Source organism: Thermobia domestica, chromosome 8, assembly GCF_964235325.1.
Source record: "Thermobia domestica chromosome 8, izTheDome1.hap1.1, whole genome shotgun sequence".
Classification (NCBI taxonomy): Eukaryota; Metazoa; Arthropoda; class Insecta; order Zygentoma; family Lepismatidae; genus Thermobia; species Thermobia domestica.
The window spans coordinates 57,816,612-57,837,777 of record NC_137461.1 but is presented as its reverse complement, the minus strand read 5'-3'; the positions used below and the strand labels follow the sequence as shown (position 1 = coordinate 57,837,777).

Genomic DNA, 21,166 nt, shown 5'->3' with positions numbered 1-21,166 from the left:
CTTGCCTCCCGAATGGTACCATTGCCTCCTAGAACTTTGGCTGTCATCGAGAGAACAAAAACTCCATTCCCTGTAACAAAAATCTAACTTAATTGATTTTTGGACAGGCAAACCATTCCCACCCCTTCTTGTTATATTTTGAGTTCAGTGAAGGTCAAGGTCAGAGCTCAATTTAGCGCATAATGCCTGCAATCCTCTATAGTGAAAGTGGAGCTGCTAAGCAACACAAACTGTAAATAGCTATTGCATTCTTTGTAACATTTTTCACGGACACACTTCTTCAACGTTTGGCTTTATTCCAATTATCGTTTAACGAAAGTCAATGATTATTAAAGAATTGCAATTGATCGGCCCCAACCCAGCCCGACCTGAAGAAAAATCAGTGTCGGCCAGCCCAAGCCCGGCCCGGCCCAAAGAAATAACAGTGTCGGCCCGCCCAAGCCCGGCCCGGCCCAAAGAAATAACAGAGTCGGCCCGCCCAAGCCCGGCCCGCGGGCCGGGCCGGGCTTCGGGCCTCGGGCCAGGCCCGGCCCGTGCAGGTCTCTAGCATGCGAGTGGTTCCCTTTGAAAGGTTGCTTTCTTCTGAAGAAAATGATGCATGAACCATAATCCTAGGACAATGATGGTCTAGTGAACTTTTACATTATGTGCTACGCATATAAATTTATATGCATATACCTGTAAATACATACTTCTCACCTTGAGCCAGATTTCAAAAAAATTTCCCGCCTTAGTTTTCAAAATATCACATTAAAATTTTGCACATGTATTGTGCACGTAACTACATATTTTTCAGTGTTTTTGAGATCCCTATGTCAACCCAGGTGCTAGAGGGACGCAAAATGTTTTGAAAAAAAGTTATTAAAAAAAACTCCCGGTCTCCTCCGATTTTCTCGTTTCAAGTGTATGATACAGGCAAGCGAGTGATACTGTTGGAAAGATTGCTCTTTTGTGAAGAAATAAAAAAAAAAAAAAACGAGATATGAACCATGATCCTACGATAAATAGCAATGAAGCAGTACCTGCTTGACTGAAAGTGTAAAATTTACCGCAAAAAGTCAAGATCGTAAAAGGGTTAATGGGAGCTACGTCTACAACATGTTGGTCAGCCGACTCTAATTTGCTTTTCTTCTCGGTAGCATTTAGGAGGTTCCAGCAAGATATCACTCCCGAGAAAATTTCAGCAGACGGTAGGGTTCTACTGACAAGTTCACTGGTTCAATAGCATTCAATTTGAGTAGCTTCACAGTTCACTTTTATTGATCGTTTCTACAATAAGGTGTAATTAATAAAGGTTTTAAATATCTTTAATTTGTCCGGCGTTGTACGTAATAACCTTAATAATAAGGAAAGGGCACTCGGACGGTTAGCTTCCGCATTGCTACTATCAGTGTCTGTCTTTTAATTACAACATGCTGGACTACAGGAGTTGCGATATTGTCTATTCCATATCTCACTCTCGTTTGGTGTGGAGTTTTTATGAGAGGGTGAGTCCGAACCCAATTTCATACTATTTTTGTTTATATATGGCACTACTAATATGTAAATGAAGTGAATGTATACATACCTTAATGTTTAGATCCCATATATATCGTGGTCTTCCTGCTTCAGTGCATATTATCTTCAATATAAGACCTGACACAGGCTTGCTTGAAATTGATCCTATAATAATATCACCTCGCTTGATGTTCTGTAAAGGAAAAGTTAATCGATACAGGTGAGAAAAAATAACACGAATTACTTTTATTTGATAAGCTTTAATGTTTAAAAATCAAATACTTTCACAATATATTTTTTGTGAACACTTAGTATTTCAAACAACAGCGTTAGCGGCTATGCAGAAATTTTAAGACGTACAATTATAACACAAGACTAATGGTTTGGTATATTTTGTCCAAACGAAACAGTTACTAACTTGTGTTGTGCCTCTGTAATATTTAATTTCATATACGAGGAGGTATTAACAATTTCGTGCTATCACTTAGGAGACGAACTATGAACTCCTTTTGTACATGTTCCTTCTAAGGCAAACAAATATTGATTCCTAGAAATATCTTTAAAAACAAAGTAGTTAATCACTTACGGTGCAATGATTGATAAACTTCAGACACGGCACGCTGTTATCTAGTTTCCTGCATCTCCAAAGGAAATCAACAAATTCACAAGGAAATGGATGCAGTTTAAAGGAGTGAAAGAACATATAATAAGTTGGTATGCAATTACAAACAATTTCAAACTGACACATTGCCACTTTGGAAGCGCTTATAAGTGGGAGACACTTTCACAGATGATGCGAGTCATGACGAAGAAAGTGGAGAAAATCATACTGGGAAAGAATTAGGAATAACCACTGAAAGTATTGTGGCTGGTACAGGTGCTATCTGGAATATAATACATAAGTTGCTGCATCTCCAGAAAGTGTCAGAACGATGGGTGCCACGGTTGCTTACATCTTTCCAGAAGAGAATTTGAGAAGAAGCGTTAATGGAAATACTGGATCGCTCTAAGCGTAATGAAGAGGACTTTTTCAATCGACTAGTCACAATGGATGAAATTTGGGTCTATATATTTCATAATTTGGAAAAAAAGATAATGAGCAAGAAGTGAAAAAGTCCCTAAAAAGGCAAAGTTGAGAAAGTTTGCTGCCAAACTGATACTGTCCACATTCTGGGATTGAGAGGGAATAATCGTGACAGACTATTTGCTAGAGAAACACCCTATCACTGGTCAATATTATTCTCATATCCTAGCTCAGTTACAAGGGGAACAGAAAACCTAACGTCGAGGAATGCTAAGCAAAAAGGATGTTACTGTTGGCTCATTCAGCCAATGTCCACAGCGAAAGGAGTGCAGTTATGAAACACTGCCCCACTCTCTATTTCACCTAGCACCAAATTTCTTTCTTTCTTTTCCAGAAATGAAGCGTCCACTCAAAAAATGTCATTTTGATGACAGCAATGAGGCTATTTCTGAAGCAGAAATGTGGTTTCTAGTCCATGGTGCAGACTTCTACTAAAACAGCTTACGCAAGTTGAAGGACTACTGACAAAAATGTGTCACGAAGCATGCCATACGAAGAGAAGGACAAATGCCATTATAGTCTCAAAGGTATGCACAGTTGGTTTCTCCCAGGTGATTGCACAAACATTTTGATATCCCATCATACTGCTATGCTATTACTTCCTTCTCCAATAAAAAGAAATGAACCGAGAAACAGAAGAATTCACACTGTTACATTCAAGTCTTTCTCCAGGAAGACACACGACACAGTAGTAACCGCTTCATTGTATCTAATGTAAAATCTACCACATAGACATATATCGCAAATCATCAAAACCAAAATATCAAACACTAAAATTTACGGTGTTAACAACATTCGAACATTATCACTACCGATCCCTCATAATGAATATTACCGGCACTCTAACTCCATTGGCCATGAAATGCTAAACTATTCTCAGTGTTTAAATATTTCCATTATAAACAATATTTTTAATAGTTATTTTAAAACATTATTTTCTCAAATTCCAATGTCGTAAAATAATTTTAAGAAAAATTCAACTGTATCATTTCAAACTTTTAGAAATATTCCAATGAAAACAACAGGTTTAGTTCTCCAGATTTATTAATATACAGGAAAAAAATGGCATGTCGAAATAGTAGAAAAAAATTCGCTCGATATACATATTCAATCGGCGCATCCTTGATAAATGAAAGAGAAAACAAATCTTTCCAAAGGTTTATCGGTGTTCGAGAAAAATACAAAATGAAGAAAACTATTTTTGAAATCGGGAAAAAATATAATTACTGTAATGCTAGTTAAGAAATGGTTACGGAAGATTACAGAGGCCGTAACAAAATAGAGATAAAAATAAAAGAAAAATACAAAATGTTCATGCTCTGAAATGAAATCTTTTAGTTTAACGTATAACCTTTACATCATAATGGAGGCGGATGATTAAGGCAAATTAATGGATGATGGAAGAAATGACAAAATGAAATTGTGGGAGGAAACGAGAGTATCCCGAGAAAACCCATGGATACAATGTTCTAGATCACAAACTGATGGCCGGGGATCGAACCAGGGACCCCACACATCGAAAGTAAGCGTTCTAGCACTAAGCCACCGTGCACTCCGCGTCCATGCTCTGAGTGGGATTCAAACCGGCAACTGTCTATGATCACCAGCCTAATAAATGCTATTGTTATTCAACACAACGAAACAAATGGAAACACTGTAGATGACAGTGGCAAATACCAGAAATATGTGACAATAGGAAAAAAAAAATGATCACTACATTACAATAAAAGTATAGCTTTTTAGGCCAAATACTTGTTCAAAACACCGCGTCCCTTCTACTAATACATCGTCAATGATAACGTTTTATTGCGAAAAAAGGAAGTCTGACATGTTACTACTTACTTGAAAAAATGCTCTTGTCCTGCTAGTCTTGTCTATTGGCAAAAACGTTTCGTATGGAGGCATTATGGCATAATAATCTGAAACAGAAGAATATAATCAATACGGATACATGAATCGTAAGAAGTCATTTGCAGAAAAAGTTGCAAAAAATTTTACACTAGATAGTTATTCGTTATTTTACATAAAACAAAAATATTTTTGAATGAAAAGACAATCGATATTAGGTTACTTCCATGAACAAAATAAAAAATGAATAAATTACACGAAGTCCAATTTTTTTAATTCGTTTTGCTCGTTAGGTTAAGATTTATATATTTCTGCAGTACTGGGACTATTCAAGGTGGCACTTCCAGTTACATGTAGGATCACAACCATACAGGAAATAAAACATGACACTTCCTGTTTCCCTTTTGTACTCTTTCGTTGTATAAGATCTATTCTTATACAGTTTGAAAATTAACAAGTATGTATCTGGCAACATTCTCATTATCAATGACTTCATTACTATTATTATTCAAATGCATTAGAATTTGAACTACACATAACAATTCTTAAACATTTACCTTCTTCTCCAGCAGTTGGCTGCTTCATCCCATGCCGAACGTCTACAAATGCTGCATCAAACAACTCGCTTGCCTTTTTCACTATAAACTGTTGCAGCTTCAGACGTTTACCACGATCCTGGAAACTGAACGGAAAAAAAACAAAACAAAAAAAAACATGTTAAATTCATTTGGTGACACTGTAATGCTCATCTAATGATGAGTTATTTAAGATGAGTGTAGAAAAGGGTTATAATGACAACACTTTATTACTATTATTACTTTAATAGAGTAAAGTCACTCAGTTTCAAGATATGGATGTCGAAAGTATGATCAAAGACGTAGGATAATTGGCATACTTTTTTAATATTTCGTTTTGTTCACTATAAAGAGTAATTATTGGAAGCATGATGTTGCAATGTAAAATAAAGTGTTCAAAATAATAAACAAAACAAAACGATTACAAAATATACCATTACTCTCCATCACCATCTCCTAAATAGCGTTAGAAAACTGACTGCAGTCTATTGTCGATTAGCAAATGCCCCCTTTCGTAACCAGGGATAATATTAAGTTTTCTTTATTAACATCATTTATTTCGGAAAGATGGATTTTCGGATTCTCATCACATTCTATCTTTCACCCTCCAAATAGATGGAAACTGGCTTCCAAATATACGAAGATGTCTGTACGCATAGTTTTCTTCGCTCAATTTCGAGGTGTCATACTTGTCTCATAGGATATGGTAAGAATTACATCCCTTTAAGTTTCCCTTGCTTTATAATTGACCTCATCTTAGTTTTTCTTGAGCTATTCAATATTTGACAGTTTTCTCGCTGGCATTTTTTAAAAATTACTAAACAGACTAAAAGTAAAGTAAAGACATTTCTATTACGAAAAATTTTCATTTTTTATTCAGTTAAACCGCACACGCCCTTTTACCAGTGATAGAAGCTAGTGGTTAATTATCACAGAGACATGATACATTTATCTTCAATGTGATGTGATTAAAAGCTGGATCAGTCTAAGGATTATTTTCATGTATATGTATTAGGGAATAAATTTTAATGTCATCGGTGAGGGACACACCTTCCTGAAGATGTTATCTTAAACCATGTAGATCTACCAGAGAGATCGTATTTAATACATTAAATATCAAATGAATACTGTATGTACGGGATGCAAAGTGTTTGTGTAAATATTTGAGACAGCAATTTAGCGAAGGAGGTGCGGTTATCTCTATTACGTTGCTGAGAGAAATCAACCTCTCGAATTTTATCCCTAATTATATATCCGGCTGTCTAAAAAATATTGAGCCTTTGAAGGTCAAAATTGAAGATACATTTATTGCGATTTGAAAATAATGTTACGAAACCATACAGGCATCTTTTTTCTCGATCATCTGCCATTTCTCTGACGAAAGCTTCTGTGCTTTGTGGAAAAAAGGATATGTGGTTTTCAGAAGTCTCTTTCGAAACTAACAATATAATTCAGGGAGTTCTGCAGAATAAGAAACAAATGAGTCGAATAAGCCACGTTCGGGCTATACGGTAGATGCATGAAAAGATCCCAACCAAGCTCTCTCAATTTTTACCGAGGGGCAAGCGCTTACTTCTGGAGCATGGGGTCCCTGATTCAATCCCCGGCCAAGTAAATTTGTGGTGAACAAGATCGTTTTCTGGGTAACCCCGTTTCCTCTTGTATTCTCATTCCACCATTTGTTTCATCACGTTCATTTGCCTTATTCATCCATCTCCCTTAGGTTAAACGGCATAACCACAGGAACGTTATACTGAAAAATTTCATTTCAATTTCTAATGGATGATGATGCGGGAAAGATTTATGCGGTTTGCCGCCGTCAGCATGGTATACGATACTCTTTCTATTGATCAGTTCTTTCAAATTGCTAGATGCATTCATGCTAATTATCGACAGTACATGTCCCGAGTCTATCGTTCTGCCCAGCGGCAGAATCTAGTGATGCACCTTCTAATCCCACAAAACGCACAGCACAACCTTTCTAGGCGTTAGTGTGGGCTTTTCCACAGACTGTACTACGTCTCTTCGCTTCGACCACGATTTCTCTCGCACATTGTTGTTATATGTAATTCACTTTCTGTCACTCGTGTTCAACCACTTTTAGTCAGAAATAACTCGAGTTCATTACGTTTCAGTAGAAATTCGATCGAAAAAATGATTTTGAGTTAGATCATGTGGTACCCAAATGTCGAGCTTTTTTCTGTAGCTTTTGTGGACTTTCTCTGTAAGGTTTAACACTGTTTAGTGATGGATGTAGAGGTCATTGGTGATGTCATGACTGCTTACATGTCGGTCTTGCTCGACCTTTCCCAGAATATTATTCACTTCTGCTGTTATTGGTCGCCCACTGGCAGGAGCATATTGAACATTCGAAATATCAAGAATAAACATGAATATTTGGGCTGTAGCTTTTGATAACGTTTCTTCTTCATAGCAGAACAAATTTCTTCACGGGCCTGGGCAGCATCTGCGGCTTCATCGAAATAAGATTTTAAAATGTAGTGCAGTATTACAGGGAAAAAAAAAAAACCTTCACGCTGTAATGCTTTACGCTTGATTATAAAAATTTCAATATGTTTTGCCCAGCTACTAGCTTCAACTGTCAACTCTTCAATGTTAGTCCTGACCGCCACGACTCACATATCCTGAGATTTGAGACATCAACGCCATCTCGTGCGTAAGAGGCTCATTATTTTTAGGCTACCTGATATATAGCACTTATCAGTAACATTTTAAGTTAATATTTTGCTTATTTTAAAATTGTATGTATGAGTAGTGTAGTGTGTATCATTTTGTTTTTCTGAGATGGTAAAATTTTCTTATTTAAATATTTTTGTTCTTGGACTTTCTTTTCTGTAATACATTTTTAAAATGCAACATACAGTATATAACGAACATTTATAAAATACTGATCTGTACTAAGATGTCAGAAAATATAAATAAAAGCGGGTTTTGGTATAAAAGTGCTTTTTAATGATGTGGGTGTCGCAAGAAATAAATAATTATAGGATTCCGGCCTAACTGGCTTTTATTTATTTATTTATTACGAGAATGGGAACGAAGCAAGAACTTCGGAAATATGCAAATGAAAGATCAATACATGTGTAAACATTAAATGTAGGGAGTCAGATAAACATACATATTCCGATCAGAATATTACACGAGAAAAATGAGTACAATAAATCGTTCAATTCATGTGTGTTTTTACTTCGAACTATATTACAAGTACAATTACAATTATATTCAGGCACTTCCAATCTCTATCGCGCGAGAACGTTATGTACACACGCATAGTTGCATATTGTTTGAAATGTTGTAATCTGTGGTAGAACACGTGTGAAACGAACAATTCGTTATACTCATTTTTCTCGTGCTATATACTAATCGGGATGTGTATATTCATCCAACTGTCTATATGTAATGTTCACGTATGTACTAATATTCTGTTTGTATATTTCAGAATGTCTTGCTTCGCCACCATTTTCGAAGAAAATAAAAACAGTTACACGATTTTTGTGATAACCATCGCGTATATATCAGGGTTTGCCCAAGTGGGCCCAGCCCGAAAAAACCCGGTGTTTTTTTTCGAGTTGGACCCACCTGAAAAAACCCACTTTAAAACCCACCTGGGTTTTTGACCTATTTGTTAGTATATTATTGATACAACTAAGGTGATCATATTGTAAGTGATTTTTATCAGATTTCAGACTTTCCTTGGGCGAATTTGAGGATTTCACGTTAAGATATACAACAACATTCAACATAAGACCTTTATAAAGTTCTGAATGCACTAAATGATTTTAAAAAAATTACCTTAGCTTGAGATAGTTATAGAACAAATTAATGTGTGGATTATTCTTATAGCCTACTTGAAGTAAAATAAGCAATTCTGTACTTTAGAAAATATTTTCCGTGAATAGTATTCTCGTCGACTTGGCGACACCGAGGGACATTATCACTCATACGTTTGACGGATTTAAGGTCATAGGTGCCGGTACTAATAGTACATATATAAATACATTAGTAAAACTATTAGTATTATTTCTTACCTTTGATGTAAAACACAAGTTCTTCAACTAAAATTTGGTTTTCCAACAATAACAGTTTAGTTCAGTCATTTGTTGCTACTCTTCAAGTAAGCATTCTGTAGAATCAACACCAGCAATAGCGTACAAATTCTTGTCAAATTTAAGAAGCTTAATGCTCGGGGTTTCGAAGACTACGTAATGCTTACTATTTCAAGTGCTGAGTTCAAATTTCCGTACTAGTGGAAGTTTTGATGTACACGCTGTGAAAGAAGTGCTCGGGAAATTCCCGAATTAAACGCAGAAGGATCGGAAATTAATACTTCAACAATAAAACTATTTATTTTACGCTTAAGCCTGCCATACGTCCCGTAAAAAACGGGAGTGTCCCGTTTTTGGGCCCGTGTCTCACGTCCCCATAAATTTAGTCGGGACAGGGAAATGTCCCATATTTTAACTCCGTTCCATTTCTGCTATCAATATCAGCTTATTCGAAAAGTGAAAAACAAAAAAATTCTGACATTGGCTGGGAATCCTGTAATTAGTGTATGAACAGTACTCTGTTGCATGTAACAGTTTCGAGGAAGTTATAACACCACCCTGTTCCACTTGATAGCGAGCTAAATTTGCAATGCTACTTTTTCCATTGCACTTGATGGAAACTCGGATATTCTCCGGAACATTACAAAAATGGCTTTGAGTGTTTCTACATTTACAAACATAGGGAAGATTACTAACCTTTTCTTAAGCAACACATTAGATAAGTTAACAAGAATCATAATCTTTTTCAGAGGCTAGGGGCAGAGAATTGTGCTTTGGTCCAGGTCTTAGAAAAATGTAAATCTGGCCCTGATGATTACACACGACACAAGGAGAAAAATCAGCTTTTCATCAGATTAAACTGACGAACGTAATTTTGGCAGATACAGCCATGTAAATAAATATTGCTAAACGCGCGAAAAGTATTGAAAGTAGATTGTACCACTGATTTAAATAATTTGCATATTGTTTTCCTGTAAAGCATTTTTATAGCACATCTTAAGATTTTAGGCATCTTTAGTCTATACAATTAATTGCAGGGTACGAAATGAGAAAAGCAGCTGCTGCTTAGTGAACTTTCGCCAATTATATTCTTGAAAAAAAAAATTAAATTAAATAAAATACAATCTTTTACTTTTAGTCCCACGGTTATACCTGCTATGCTCAAGGTGACGGTGATGATGAGAAATGAATGAAGAAAATGGGAGGAAGCGTGAGAATCTCGAGAAAACCCACGCAAAGGTGTTTGTCCACCACAAAGCTCACTTGGCGCGAGGTAGGATCGAACTAGGAACCCCATGCACTAGAGGTGAACGCTCTACCACTGAGCCACCGCGGCCTTTTGTTCATAACCAGACTACAGTTCATTGCATTGTGTTGCAAAGTTGAGGAAGGGGGGATCTGAGGTGTCCCGTATTCTCATGGAGAAAATATGGCAGGTTTATTTACGCTGGAAGATGTTAATTTCATATAAGACATTTTAAAACATGTATTTATTTCATACAACATGAATTGTATCTTTGTTTTAAATTAATAGACCTCTTTTGGTATTCATATTTGGCGAATGTCAGTCAGGCTTCTAGATGGCGATCTACATTTGTCCGTTTGTCTGCCGAGCTCCTTCATGGCTATGCGGTTGGTGTACGCGTCTTCAGCGTGGGACCCGGGTTTGCTTCCCGGAGGGAGCTCATATGGTTTGGATTCCAGTTAATCAGTAGGTCCCGTCTCATATAGCCTCGCTGCTGAAAGGGACGTTAAACACAAAATCAACTCAACTCGTTTGTCTGCCTCTACCACACACACTACTGGGTACAACTTTTGGCCTTTTAAGGTAAAATTTTCAGAATACAAGCACGAGACACTAAAATTCCTGTATAGATTTTGGCTGCATATCAACTTAAAATTTCAAAATGGCGAATTTTTTTTTTCAAAACAGCGAGTATCCACGCTACGAAGCACAATTTTCAGTCTTTTAAGTTGAAGTTTTGACGGTGAAAGCACGAGATCTGCCAAATTTGCTGTATAGATTTTCTCGGCGATCGAATGTAAAATTTCGAAATGGCGGCCATTTTTTTCAAAACAGCAGTAAGTAGAAAATTGTTGCAAGTTGTGACAATGACAATCTTGAAATATAAATCACATTTTAACATTTTTACCTCAAAGACATTGAAATATTTCGAAAAAACCCGATTAAACCCGAAAAAACCCATATGGGCCCAGGTGGGTTGGGCTTTTCCAAAAAAGCCCGGGTTTTTTCAAATCCTGGTATATATGTATATAAAGACACCTAATAATACGATGATTGGGGAATAGAGGAAAAATTGAAGATAGTACAAGAGTCCTTTCCAGTAGATGTAAGCAAATATGGTTTACAGATGTTTTGAAATTTGAGAATGATGAAAGTAATGAAGTGAAAGAAATGAAATGAAAATTTTGAATTTTACGTCCCACGGCTATGTCGGTTAGGCTAAAGGAGACGGTGATGATGAGAAATGAATGAAATGATGGAATGGAGAAAGTGGGAGGAAACGGGAGAACCTCGAGAAAACCCACGAACACGGTGTTTGTCCACCACAAAGTTCACTTGGCGGGAGCAGGGTTCGAACCCAGGACCCCAATCAACAGAGGTGAACGCTCTACCACTGAGCCACCGCGGCCCCCTAATGAAGTGAAAGAGAAAACTATAAAAAGGAAAGAATGAAGGAAAGCGTAATGGGCTCTACAACTATATTTAAGTAAGGGGAGGGGGATGAATGGAATTTCAATCTTACTTCTATAGATAAACGCCTATATAGTACTTCACACAAGTTATACGTATTTGTTTATTAAACAATGAATGACTTAGAGGAGGCTACCAACTCAGACCTTGTAAGTTTTCTCTTCCTATATATATATTTGGTCTAGGAATTAATTCGTGCGGGTGGACAAGAGATGGCGCAACGAACGGAGCGTCCCACAGTTCCGTGTATCCACACATGTGTTGCAAACCCCTGTCATCGCGTATCGTTCGTAGTATAGGGCAGTGGATTAAAGCGTCAACAACACCAGTTTGTAGTTAAGTGAACATGGCGCAATTTGTGCCTGATAAAGTGTTTTTGCGGGGTGTCCTGCTGCATTACTTTAACATGCAGAAAAATGCGACTGAAAGTCATCGTATTTTGGTGGAAGTGTATGGTGACCATGCTCTAGCTGAGCGAACGTGTCAGAAGTGGTGATTTCGGCTTGGCAGACCAAGAGCGAGCTGGACAGCCAAAAATATTTCAAGACGAAGAATTGACAGCATTGCTCGAGCAGGATTCGTGTCAAACGCAGGAACAACTTGCAGCAGCATTAGGCGTTGATCAAACAACAGTCTCCAAACGCTTGAAAGCCATGGGAATGATTCAAAAGATGTCACATTGGGTTCCACATGAATTGAAAGACAGAGACGTTGAAAGACGAAAAACCATTTGCGAATTGCTGCTTCAACGACAGCGCAGAAAGGGGTTTCTGCATCGAATTATTACGGGTGATGAGAAGTGGATCCATTACGAGAACCCTAAACGAAAAAAGGCCTGGGTGAAACCAGGTGAACCAGGTCCATCACAACCAAAACGAGATATTCACTGTGCAAAGGTTATGCTGTGCATATGGTGGGATATGAAAGGTGTGGTGGAGCCTATGAGCTGCTGCAACCGGGTGAAACTATGAATGGAGAACGTTATCGACGACAATTAATGCGTTTGAAGCAAGCTCTAGCCAGAACACGACCACAATGGGAGAACAGACATGATAAACTTATTGTTCAACATGATAACGCTCGCCCACATGTCGCAAAACCGGTCAAAACCTATTTAGAAAATGTCGGATGGGAAGTTTTACCCCACCCGCCATATTCACCAGACGTTGCTCCTTCGGACTACTACTTGTTCGATTGCATGAACAACGATTTGATTGGACTATGTATTTATATTACATATGGATACAAATAAGTTTGTTTCGCCTTCATGTTATTATGTAGCAAAGGGGTTGTGCTGGGAGGGGTCATATAAGCTTAAAGTAGAATCCAAACAGCTTCTCGGCTTACATCTGAGAGAAATTATTCTCCATTTGGACACGAAAGCGGGACTAATTGCCCACAAACACGATGAGTTTGCCGAGTCACTCGCGAAGGACTCCTGATAAAAATACGTTGTAATGATCTTGACATACTTGTTAATATAATTGTTAAGAGTCATTTCAGAAGGATACAAAGCTAAACAGTTGCATAAATGAAACCATTATACAGAATTATATATAAATCGAGAAACTCCCGCCTTAGCCATAGGGGAAATCCTGTTATTACTTTAAATGCAAAGCAATAATGGAAAAATTCCGTTATTACTTGGTATGTAAAATTTTATGGACAATGTACGCTAAAACTAACTATTAAATTACAAATTTAGTATGTACCTATCATTCAATTGAATTAAAACTGAAAGTCCAATCGGAGCTAATGTTGGAAGCTACATAGGCAGTCGATAAATTTTGCCAATTTCTATCAATATATTTAAGCAACCGTGGCTACTTATAAAACAACAGACATTCAGGCATACAATTTGGTTTTGTTTCGTGTGTTTAGGCTTAACATCCTTATGTAATATCAAGATAAGCAGAAGACTTTCGCTTAAAGTGACATCCGAAAGAAGGTTTACACTTGAATGAAGGGTTGTGGTTCAACCGAGAATTGAACATAACACGCCTTGATTAAAAGCTGAAAAGGAGATAATACTAATCTAGGTGGTATGATATGTGGAAACGTCACCATGAAGTTCATACGATTTAAAGCATTTTTTGGGGGGTGGGAGGGATTTAAACCAGTTGTTTAAAAAAAAAAAAAAAAAAAAAGCTGGTTTAAACCAGCCAACCCTGATAAGAAGGTACAAGAGAATACTACATTGATTTTCAACTTATTTCTATAATACATCCTTACTTATTGCAAATGAAATACAGAGTATATCAGCTTGGAGGTCATATTTTCCTCGAAAATATAGATTGCTTATCCATTACAGTGACACGAGTTTCTAGTCCTGGTAACATCATAATCTTTTCTGACTTTCATACTGGTATCTGATATAATCAAAATACTGAACACAATAAAATATAATTGACGATTAGCTACACGAGAGAAAGGAAGTAAGTTTGATATTAATATGACATAACTAACCTCAAACTCTTTTGTCGTTGTTGAAACACAGCAAAATCCAGGTCCTTTATATTCATTTTATGGAGTTCATCCTCTCCTCTTTCTGATTCCCATATCTTCTCCAGCTGTTGTCCATGAAAATTCAGAGAATGTACCACTAATTCACGATTCAGCGACTCCATTTTCAAGCTCCTTCCGAACTCAATTCTTACCAAGTATCAACAATATAATTCCTGTAAGAAAAGAAAAATGCTAAATTTAATCCTTGTATATCCAAATATACTACGTAGGATAGGTGAAATTTTAATGATAAAATAAAATGAAATCTTTCAGTTTTACGTCCCATCTTTATGCCGGTTAGGCTAAAGGAGACGCTGATGATGAGAAATGAATGAAATGGTGGAATGAAGAAAGTGAGGGAACGGGAGAACCCCGAGGAAAGCCACGCACACGGTGTTTGCCCATCACACAGTTCACTTGGCGAGAACTGAGATCGAACCTGTGACCCCATGCACGAGAGATGAACACTCTACCACTGAGCCACCGCGGCCTCAAAATTTTAATGAAAATTCTGAGTAAAAAATATACCTGAAATGGGAATCGAATCTGGATGTTTTGTTGACCATACTGGTGCAATAGGGACTGACAGAACGGATTTTGAAATACGCAAGTCATAATGGATCCGGGTACCCGATTCTCGCTCCAGGATTCGGGTACATATTTTTCGGCTCAACACAGAGCAGGGCAACTGTTAAGTTTAAGTTGCTAGAGAATTGCCCCCAAGTTTGCATGACGAAGATTGTAGCGGGGCAAATGAGTAAATTGTAAAGCAGCTATCCCAGGGAAAGTTGATTGAGTTGATTTTTTGGGTTTAACGTCCCGTTCAGCACCGAGGCTATATGAGACGTGGACCTACTGATTAACGTGGAATCCGAACCACATGAGCTTCCGCCGGGAATCGAACCCGGGTCTCCCACGCCAAAGACGCGTACGCTAACCGCTTAGCCACGGAGGAGCTCATCCCAGGGAAAGTGATCGGAAAGTGATCAAGTGCTGCAATTACAAATATCAAAGAATAAAATGTTTTGTGTTGATGCTTACATATTTAGATGTGCTACTGTCTGAACACTTCACAAATGTTAAGTGAATAATAACTGCAAATAAATAGCCTAAAAGATAACGCTTTCTTTGTCTATTCTTATTTCCAACGCTTCTGCTTCCTTTTTTGCACACTGGAATACAGCTTTGCGTTTCAGTTTCAATTTTCTGATTACATCAGCGGCAAAATTTTCAGTGATTGGCCACTTAGCCCTATCACTGCCTACATCCGAATTCCGGAATTTTAATAAATTCCGGAAAATTTTGGCCATCCCTAATTTACACCTACCAAAGAGTAATGTTGAAATGCTATCAAGGTTGGAAAAACCATGGTTTTTATTTTTTTTTTAATGTTTTCTTTTGCTTAAACACATTTTTCTTTTAATCATTTTTTTTTTAATAATTTACTCTATTTCACATATGGACAAAAATAGGTTTGTTTCGCCTTAGTGTTGTTATGCAATAACCGGGTTATGCTGGAAGGGATCACATAAGCTTAAAGCGGAATCCAAACCGCTTCTCGGCTTACATCCGAGAGAAACTGTCCTCCATTTAAACTCGAAACCAGGACTAATTGGCCACAAAGGCGATACGTCTGCCGACTCAGTCACAAAGGACTCCTGATAAAAATACGTTCTATCAATCTTTACATACTTGTTAACGTAATTGTCAAGAGTCATTCCAGGACAAAAAGATAAACAGTTGCACAAGTGAAACGATTAAACAGAATTACGTATGGACAATTTCAAAATACTGCAGAGTACCGAAGAAATAATTTAGTCCAAGTTAGTTCACTACGACTTTTTAATAGTCCAAGTTAAAGAAACAGAACGACTTAATTTGCATATCAGTAAGAAAAGTGAATAAAGATACGAATTATCTGAGTCCACTTTGGCTCTGACCCATTAATACATAAATAGATACTTTTGATTTCAATAAATGCCTCTCGTGGGTTTTGTATGACTCCCCCTTCCCCCAAGGTACGGCATTTCGATGTATTTTATCAATAGTAAACATTATTAAAACGAACAAATATTTAGAATTTGTCTTTGATTGCTATTGCATAACAAAGATAACAAACTATCACAAAAAATCACAAAAGAAACATTCATAAACCAGTAAAAAAAAAAGTTGTTTTTGTGGTACAATCTGCGGCAAAAAACCTGCAACATGAGCATATAAGTTTATTGTGAAATGACGAAGTCTTTTGCTCCAAAATAAGTGTGCCCGGGAGGAGGCCGAGGTTTATCCTAGCGTGATTCGTTCCACTTAGACGTTATGTTCATTCCCTGTGCTGTTAGGCGTAGTTTCACAATAAACTTACATCTTCATGTTGCAGGTTTTTTGCCGCGGATTGTACAATCACTGAGTAATGAATGGGAAATTTAGGTTTGAATATAATACGAACAATATACGGTAGTGAAACAAATTAACCAGCGCAAAAAACAGTAACAAGCACAGAAAACAAACCAGACTGCGCTAGCTGGGCATTAAAAGCACGAATGCCATCTAACGGATTTAAGACACGAGTGGAGGAGGAGGGATGCGTCTGTAGGGAACTGGCGTCAGCGATCAACAGGATGGGTAGACGTAGAAAAAAAATCTTTAAATCGCATAAAAATATTGCAAACGTATAGGTTTGAACAGCCGTCATAGTTTCACAGCAGTAATCCTAGTTGTAAACTAAAATACACGTTCCCTGCATTATTCAGAAACACTCCGCGGGTAGATGCACTTGCTCATTTTAACCAGCACAGCACTGGTAATAATGATTTGATACTTGCGAACATAAAATAAAGTGTTTCTACATCATCCAGAAATGCTCCATCAGTGAAAATTAATATCTTAGATAGTCTTCTTTGATATAACAAAATTATCATTTTTATTAAGGTATTAGTAATTTTGCAACTGTATAGGTACTCAAAATATGTCGAGATCTTAACAACCTCTCACATATGTAAGACCAGGGTTGGCAAAAACCATGGTTTTTATTGAAAAAAAACACAAAACCAGGTTTTTTGGTTTAAATAATTTACTCTATGTATTTATATTAGATATGGACAGAAGTTAGTTTGTTTCGCCTTGATGTTATTATGCAACAAGGATATGTTGGAAGGGGTCTCATAAGCTTAAAGCAAAATCCAAACCGCTTCTCGGCTTACTTCCAAGAGAAATTGTCCATTTCGACACGAAACCGGGACTAATTGGTCACAAATGCGATTGCTGACTCACTCACGAAGGACTTCTGATAAAAATACGTTGTACTGATCTTTACACAGGCCTAGCTGTTAATATAATTGTCAAGAGTCATTTCAGAAGGACAAAATGATAAACAGTTATACAAGTCAAAACATAATACCAGAATTATATATAAATCGGGAAACTCCCACCTTAGCCATTGGGAAAATCCTGTTATTACTTTAAATGTATTTGTATGTAAAATTTTAAGGTCAACGTATCATAATCACTATGCTATAACTGAGGTATTAAATTACAAATTTTGGTATGTACGAGGATCATTCAATAAGTAAAGAGACAAAGTCTATATTTTTAACACTAATCATTCTTTTTTTTCAGGGGTGTTAGCTGGCAACCTTGGGATATGCTCTAATCTGCTGTTTCGTAATTTTATGTCAACATAACTTCAAAAATATCAATTCAAACATTATCATGGCAAGTCCTCTAGAAGGTTGCACCTTAGAACAACAGCGCTCAGTCATTAGGTTTTTAGTCGCAGAAGGTGTAAAACCAAGTGAATTTTTTTTCTCGAATGTTGAGACAGTACGGTAACAGTTGTATGAACCGTGCGAATGTGTACAAGTGGGATGATCGGTTTAAAAGTGGCCGAACAAGTGTAGGTGATGAACCCCGATGTGGACGTCCAGTGGAAGTTTCTGGTTCATCGTTGGAATCGAGGATTGACGGACTTATTCGTGATAACAGAAGAATTACTGTTGAAATGATTGCTGAGGAAGTTCAAGTAAGTGTTGGAACTGTTCACAATGTCATTAGGAACATTTGGAAAAAGATTTGCTAACAATGAGGAAGTTAAGGCAGCGATGCAAAGGTGGCTTCGGGGTAAATCGAAAGATTTCTTCGCCAAGGGAATTAGGAAGCTGCAAGAAAGATGGGACAAATGCATAACTGTAAAGGGTGATTATATTGAAATATAGCCTTAGTTTTGAAAGATTGAAATAAATCTTTATTGAGCTATAGCAATTTGTCTCTACTTATTGAATGTCCCTCGTATATATCATTCAATAAAATTAAAGTCGAATCCAAGCTGATGTTGGAAGCTACGCAGGCAGTTAGTACATTTTACCAATTTCTATCAATATATTTAAGCAACCTTGGCTTCTTTATAAAACAACAGGCATTCAGGCAAGTAGAAATATATAATTTGGTTTCGTTTCGTATGTTTAGGCTTAACATTCTTATGAAATACAAAGGTTATCAAGAAGACTTTCGCTTAAAGGGACACCTCGAATCGCTACTTGGTTTACACTTGAAAGAAGGGTTGTGTTTCGACCGAGAATTTAACACGGGACCCCCTTGATGAAAAGGTGAAAACTAGATAAACGCAATGCAGACGGTGTGATATGTGTAGACGTCACCATGAAATTCACACGATTTAAAGCATTTTTCTTTTTCTTTTCTTGTTTAAACCAGTTGTTTTTTTTTTATTTTATTTTATTTATTTATTATTATTTTTTTTTTTTTTTTTTTTGAAAAAACAGCTGGTTTAAACCAGCCAATCCTGTGTAAGACAGAAATATGAAATGTAAAATTTACTCTTTAACATGTAGTCACAAATTGTTACGCTGAACTAAATTATTGTATGAAGCCAAAGTGCATAGGAGTATCACAAAGTGTGTCGCATATAAGGAATGGGTTTTCACTAACGCTGTTTAAGCTCTCATCCACCGGTACTGACGCGCCTGCTTCCTACTCCGCAATCTCCCCTGTTGCGCTCCTCTCGTGATCGTTTAAATAAGATTCGTTTCTTACTGGTTACGTGCAAACCAAACAAAGCCTGGTTCGTGTTTCGCATTCTCGTTTTTATAGATTATGTCCATACCCTGTATATATATACCCATAATCGGTAAGCTCTTTGAGTATAAACTCAATAATGCAACTCTTCCCTTTAAAAATACTTTTGGTAATAGTATACATGAGAACGTCGTGATCTGCGTTTCTTCTGTGTTCTATTACCACTTCTACATGAAATACCATAAATTTTCTACGTAGTACAATAGTAAGAAGTATCCATGTGCACAAGACATGCGATATGAGTTAAATTTCCACCCCCACCTTACACACACATAGTCATAGATAAAGTACAAGGGCACTACACATGCAGATATGAAGTACAGGTACGTTGTTTTATTTTCGTATCAGTCGATAAGTAAATCAAAGTCGCTTTGTTACCCCCTTGGTAAGTTCGTAGATACTCAATGAATAATCCCTGAAAGTATGAGCGTCCAGCTCCTTCGGGAACTGACGCGGCTTTACGTATACTATATCCATACTTTTTACGGTACTAAGAGTTGGCACGCACTTTTCCAAGCATATTAATAATATGTAAGTACGGAACTATATATGGTGTGACAGAATTTGAATACGTTCGTAATGATCTGTACCGGTGTAATGTACGTATTTACTGATGTAATTTAAATGGTATTAATATTGGTATCAATACAATACCGTACAATAAATGGTATCAATACAATAAGCAGTATTGTAAATAGTAACAGTAGTAAATTACAATAATGGGCTTAAGAAATTGTTAACTTTAATATACGCATCATTTAAGGTTAATATGTATTCATATATTTTTTATTTTACGTTTTCTGTAAACGTCATATTCTTGACGAAATCTATTGCTACTATGTAGTTTAATGACTAATAAAGTATTCTATTCTATTCTAATTCGTGATTAAAGAAATTTATATGTGAATATTTGGTTACCTCAACTACTACTTACTTTACCTGAAACGAAATGCATTACGAGCTGTTGATCAAGCGGTTTTCTATTTATCGTGTCAACATTGTTTACAACTCGTACATGCAACTTGTACATAAAGTTTCCTATACGAGAATTTAACATCATTGAAGTGGAAATTTACATTGTAAATACAGAAAATGAACAAATGAGTTCCCACTTCAATACGCAGACAATAGAATACGAGCTGTTTCCGACCTTGGTTGGGTAAATACTTACCAGACAAACTTAAATATACATGATTCACATTGAAACAGTTCAAGTCATGTCTGTTAAACTAAAATACACTCTATTCAGAACATAAATTTCACTAATTGCATGAAAATTTTATCTCCTTTGACCTACACAATCTCCCACTTGCCTATTCGACAATATGGCGGACGCTGACAGTGCAATAGTTAAACATGCTGAAGTACTGTTGTTAGGCGAGGAGATGGCGCAACTTGCAGCATATCAAAAAAGAAAAAAAAAATGAAAGAAAAAAAAGAAAACAGATAAGAAAATGAGAAACTCATATGGTTTTGTTTAATGTCTGATAACAATCCGAGCAAGAATTGACATGAATAATAGCATTGTATGTAAACCAGAAAAGAGACTCAACATAGACTATAAACATAACACTCGCATTATTTCGAAAACAAATCGATATAATTGATTTCCAAGTACTTAAGTCGACTTTTCCCACAATGCCTGCCTACAACACTGTACGTATAATACATCATAGAGTTAAGCGTAAGCCCTATTTTAACAAGAAAAAATATCTCGTCTGCAAAATAAAAGAAAACTGGAGTTACATGCACATAGCTATGTTCGATCATAAATCATTGTTCATGA

At 36.7% G+C, this 21,166-nt stretch overlaps 1 protein-coding gene across 2 annotated transcripts in view; it reads right to left on the bottom strand.

Moving 5' to 3' along the window:
* The window catches only part of LOC145692929 (uncharacterized), a 96,560-nt gene extending 75,695 nt beyond the window's left edge, over nt 1-20,865 (bottom strand). Inside the window, exons 1-5 of one of the 2 annotated variants that reach the window (XM_081768506.1) lie at nt 20,552-20,865; nt 14,254-14,465; nt 4,987-5,111; nt 4,424-4,500; nt 1,568-1,690 (exon numbers count right to left, since the gene is read on the bottom strand). In XM_081768506.1, the coding sequence (XP_081624632.1) occupies nt 1,568-1,690; nt 4,424-4,500; nt 4,987-5,111; nt 14,254-14,414 (486 nt within the window). In that variant the 5' untranslated portion in view covers nt 14,415-14,465; nt 20,552-20,865. The remainder of the gene's footprint in view (nt 1-1,567; nt 1,691-4,423; nt 4,501-4,986; nt 5,112-14,253; nt 14,466-20,551) is intronic. The other variant, XM_081768507.1, reaches the window with a different exon arrangement.
* Nucleotides 20,866-21,166: the final 301 nt, after the last annotated feature.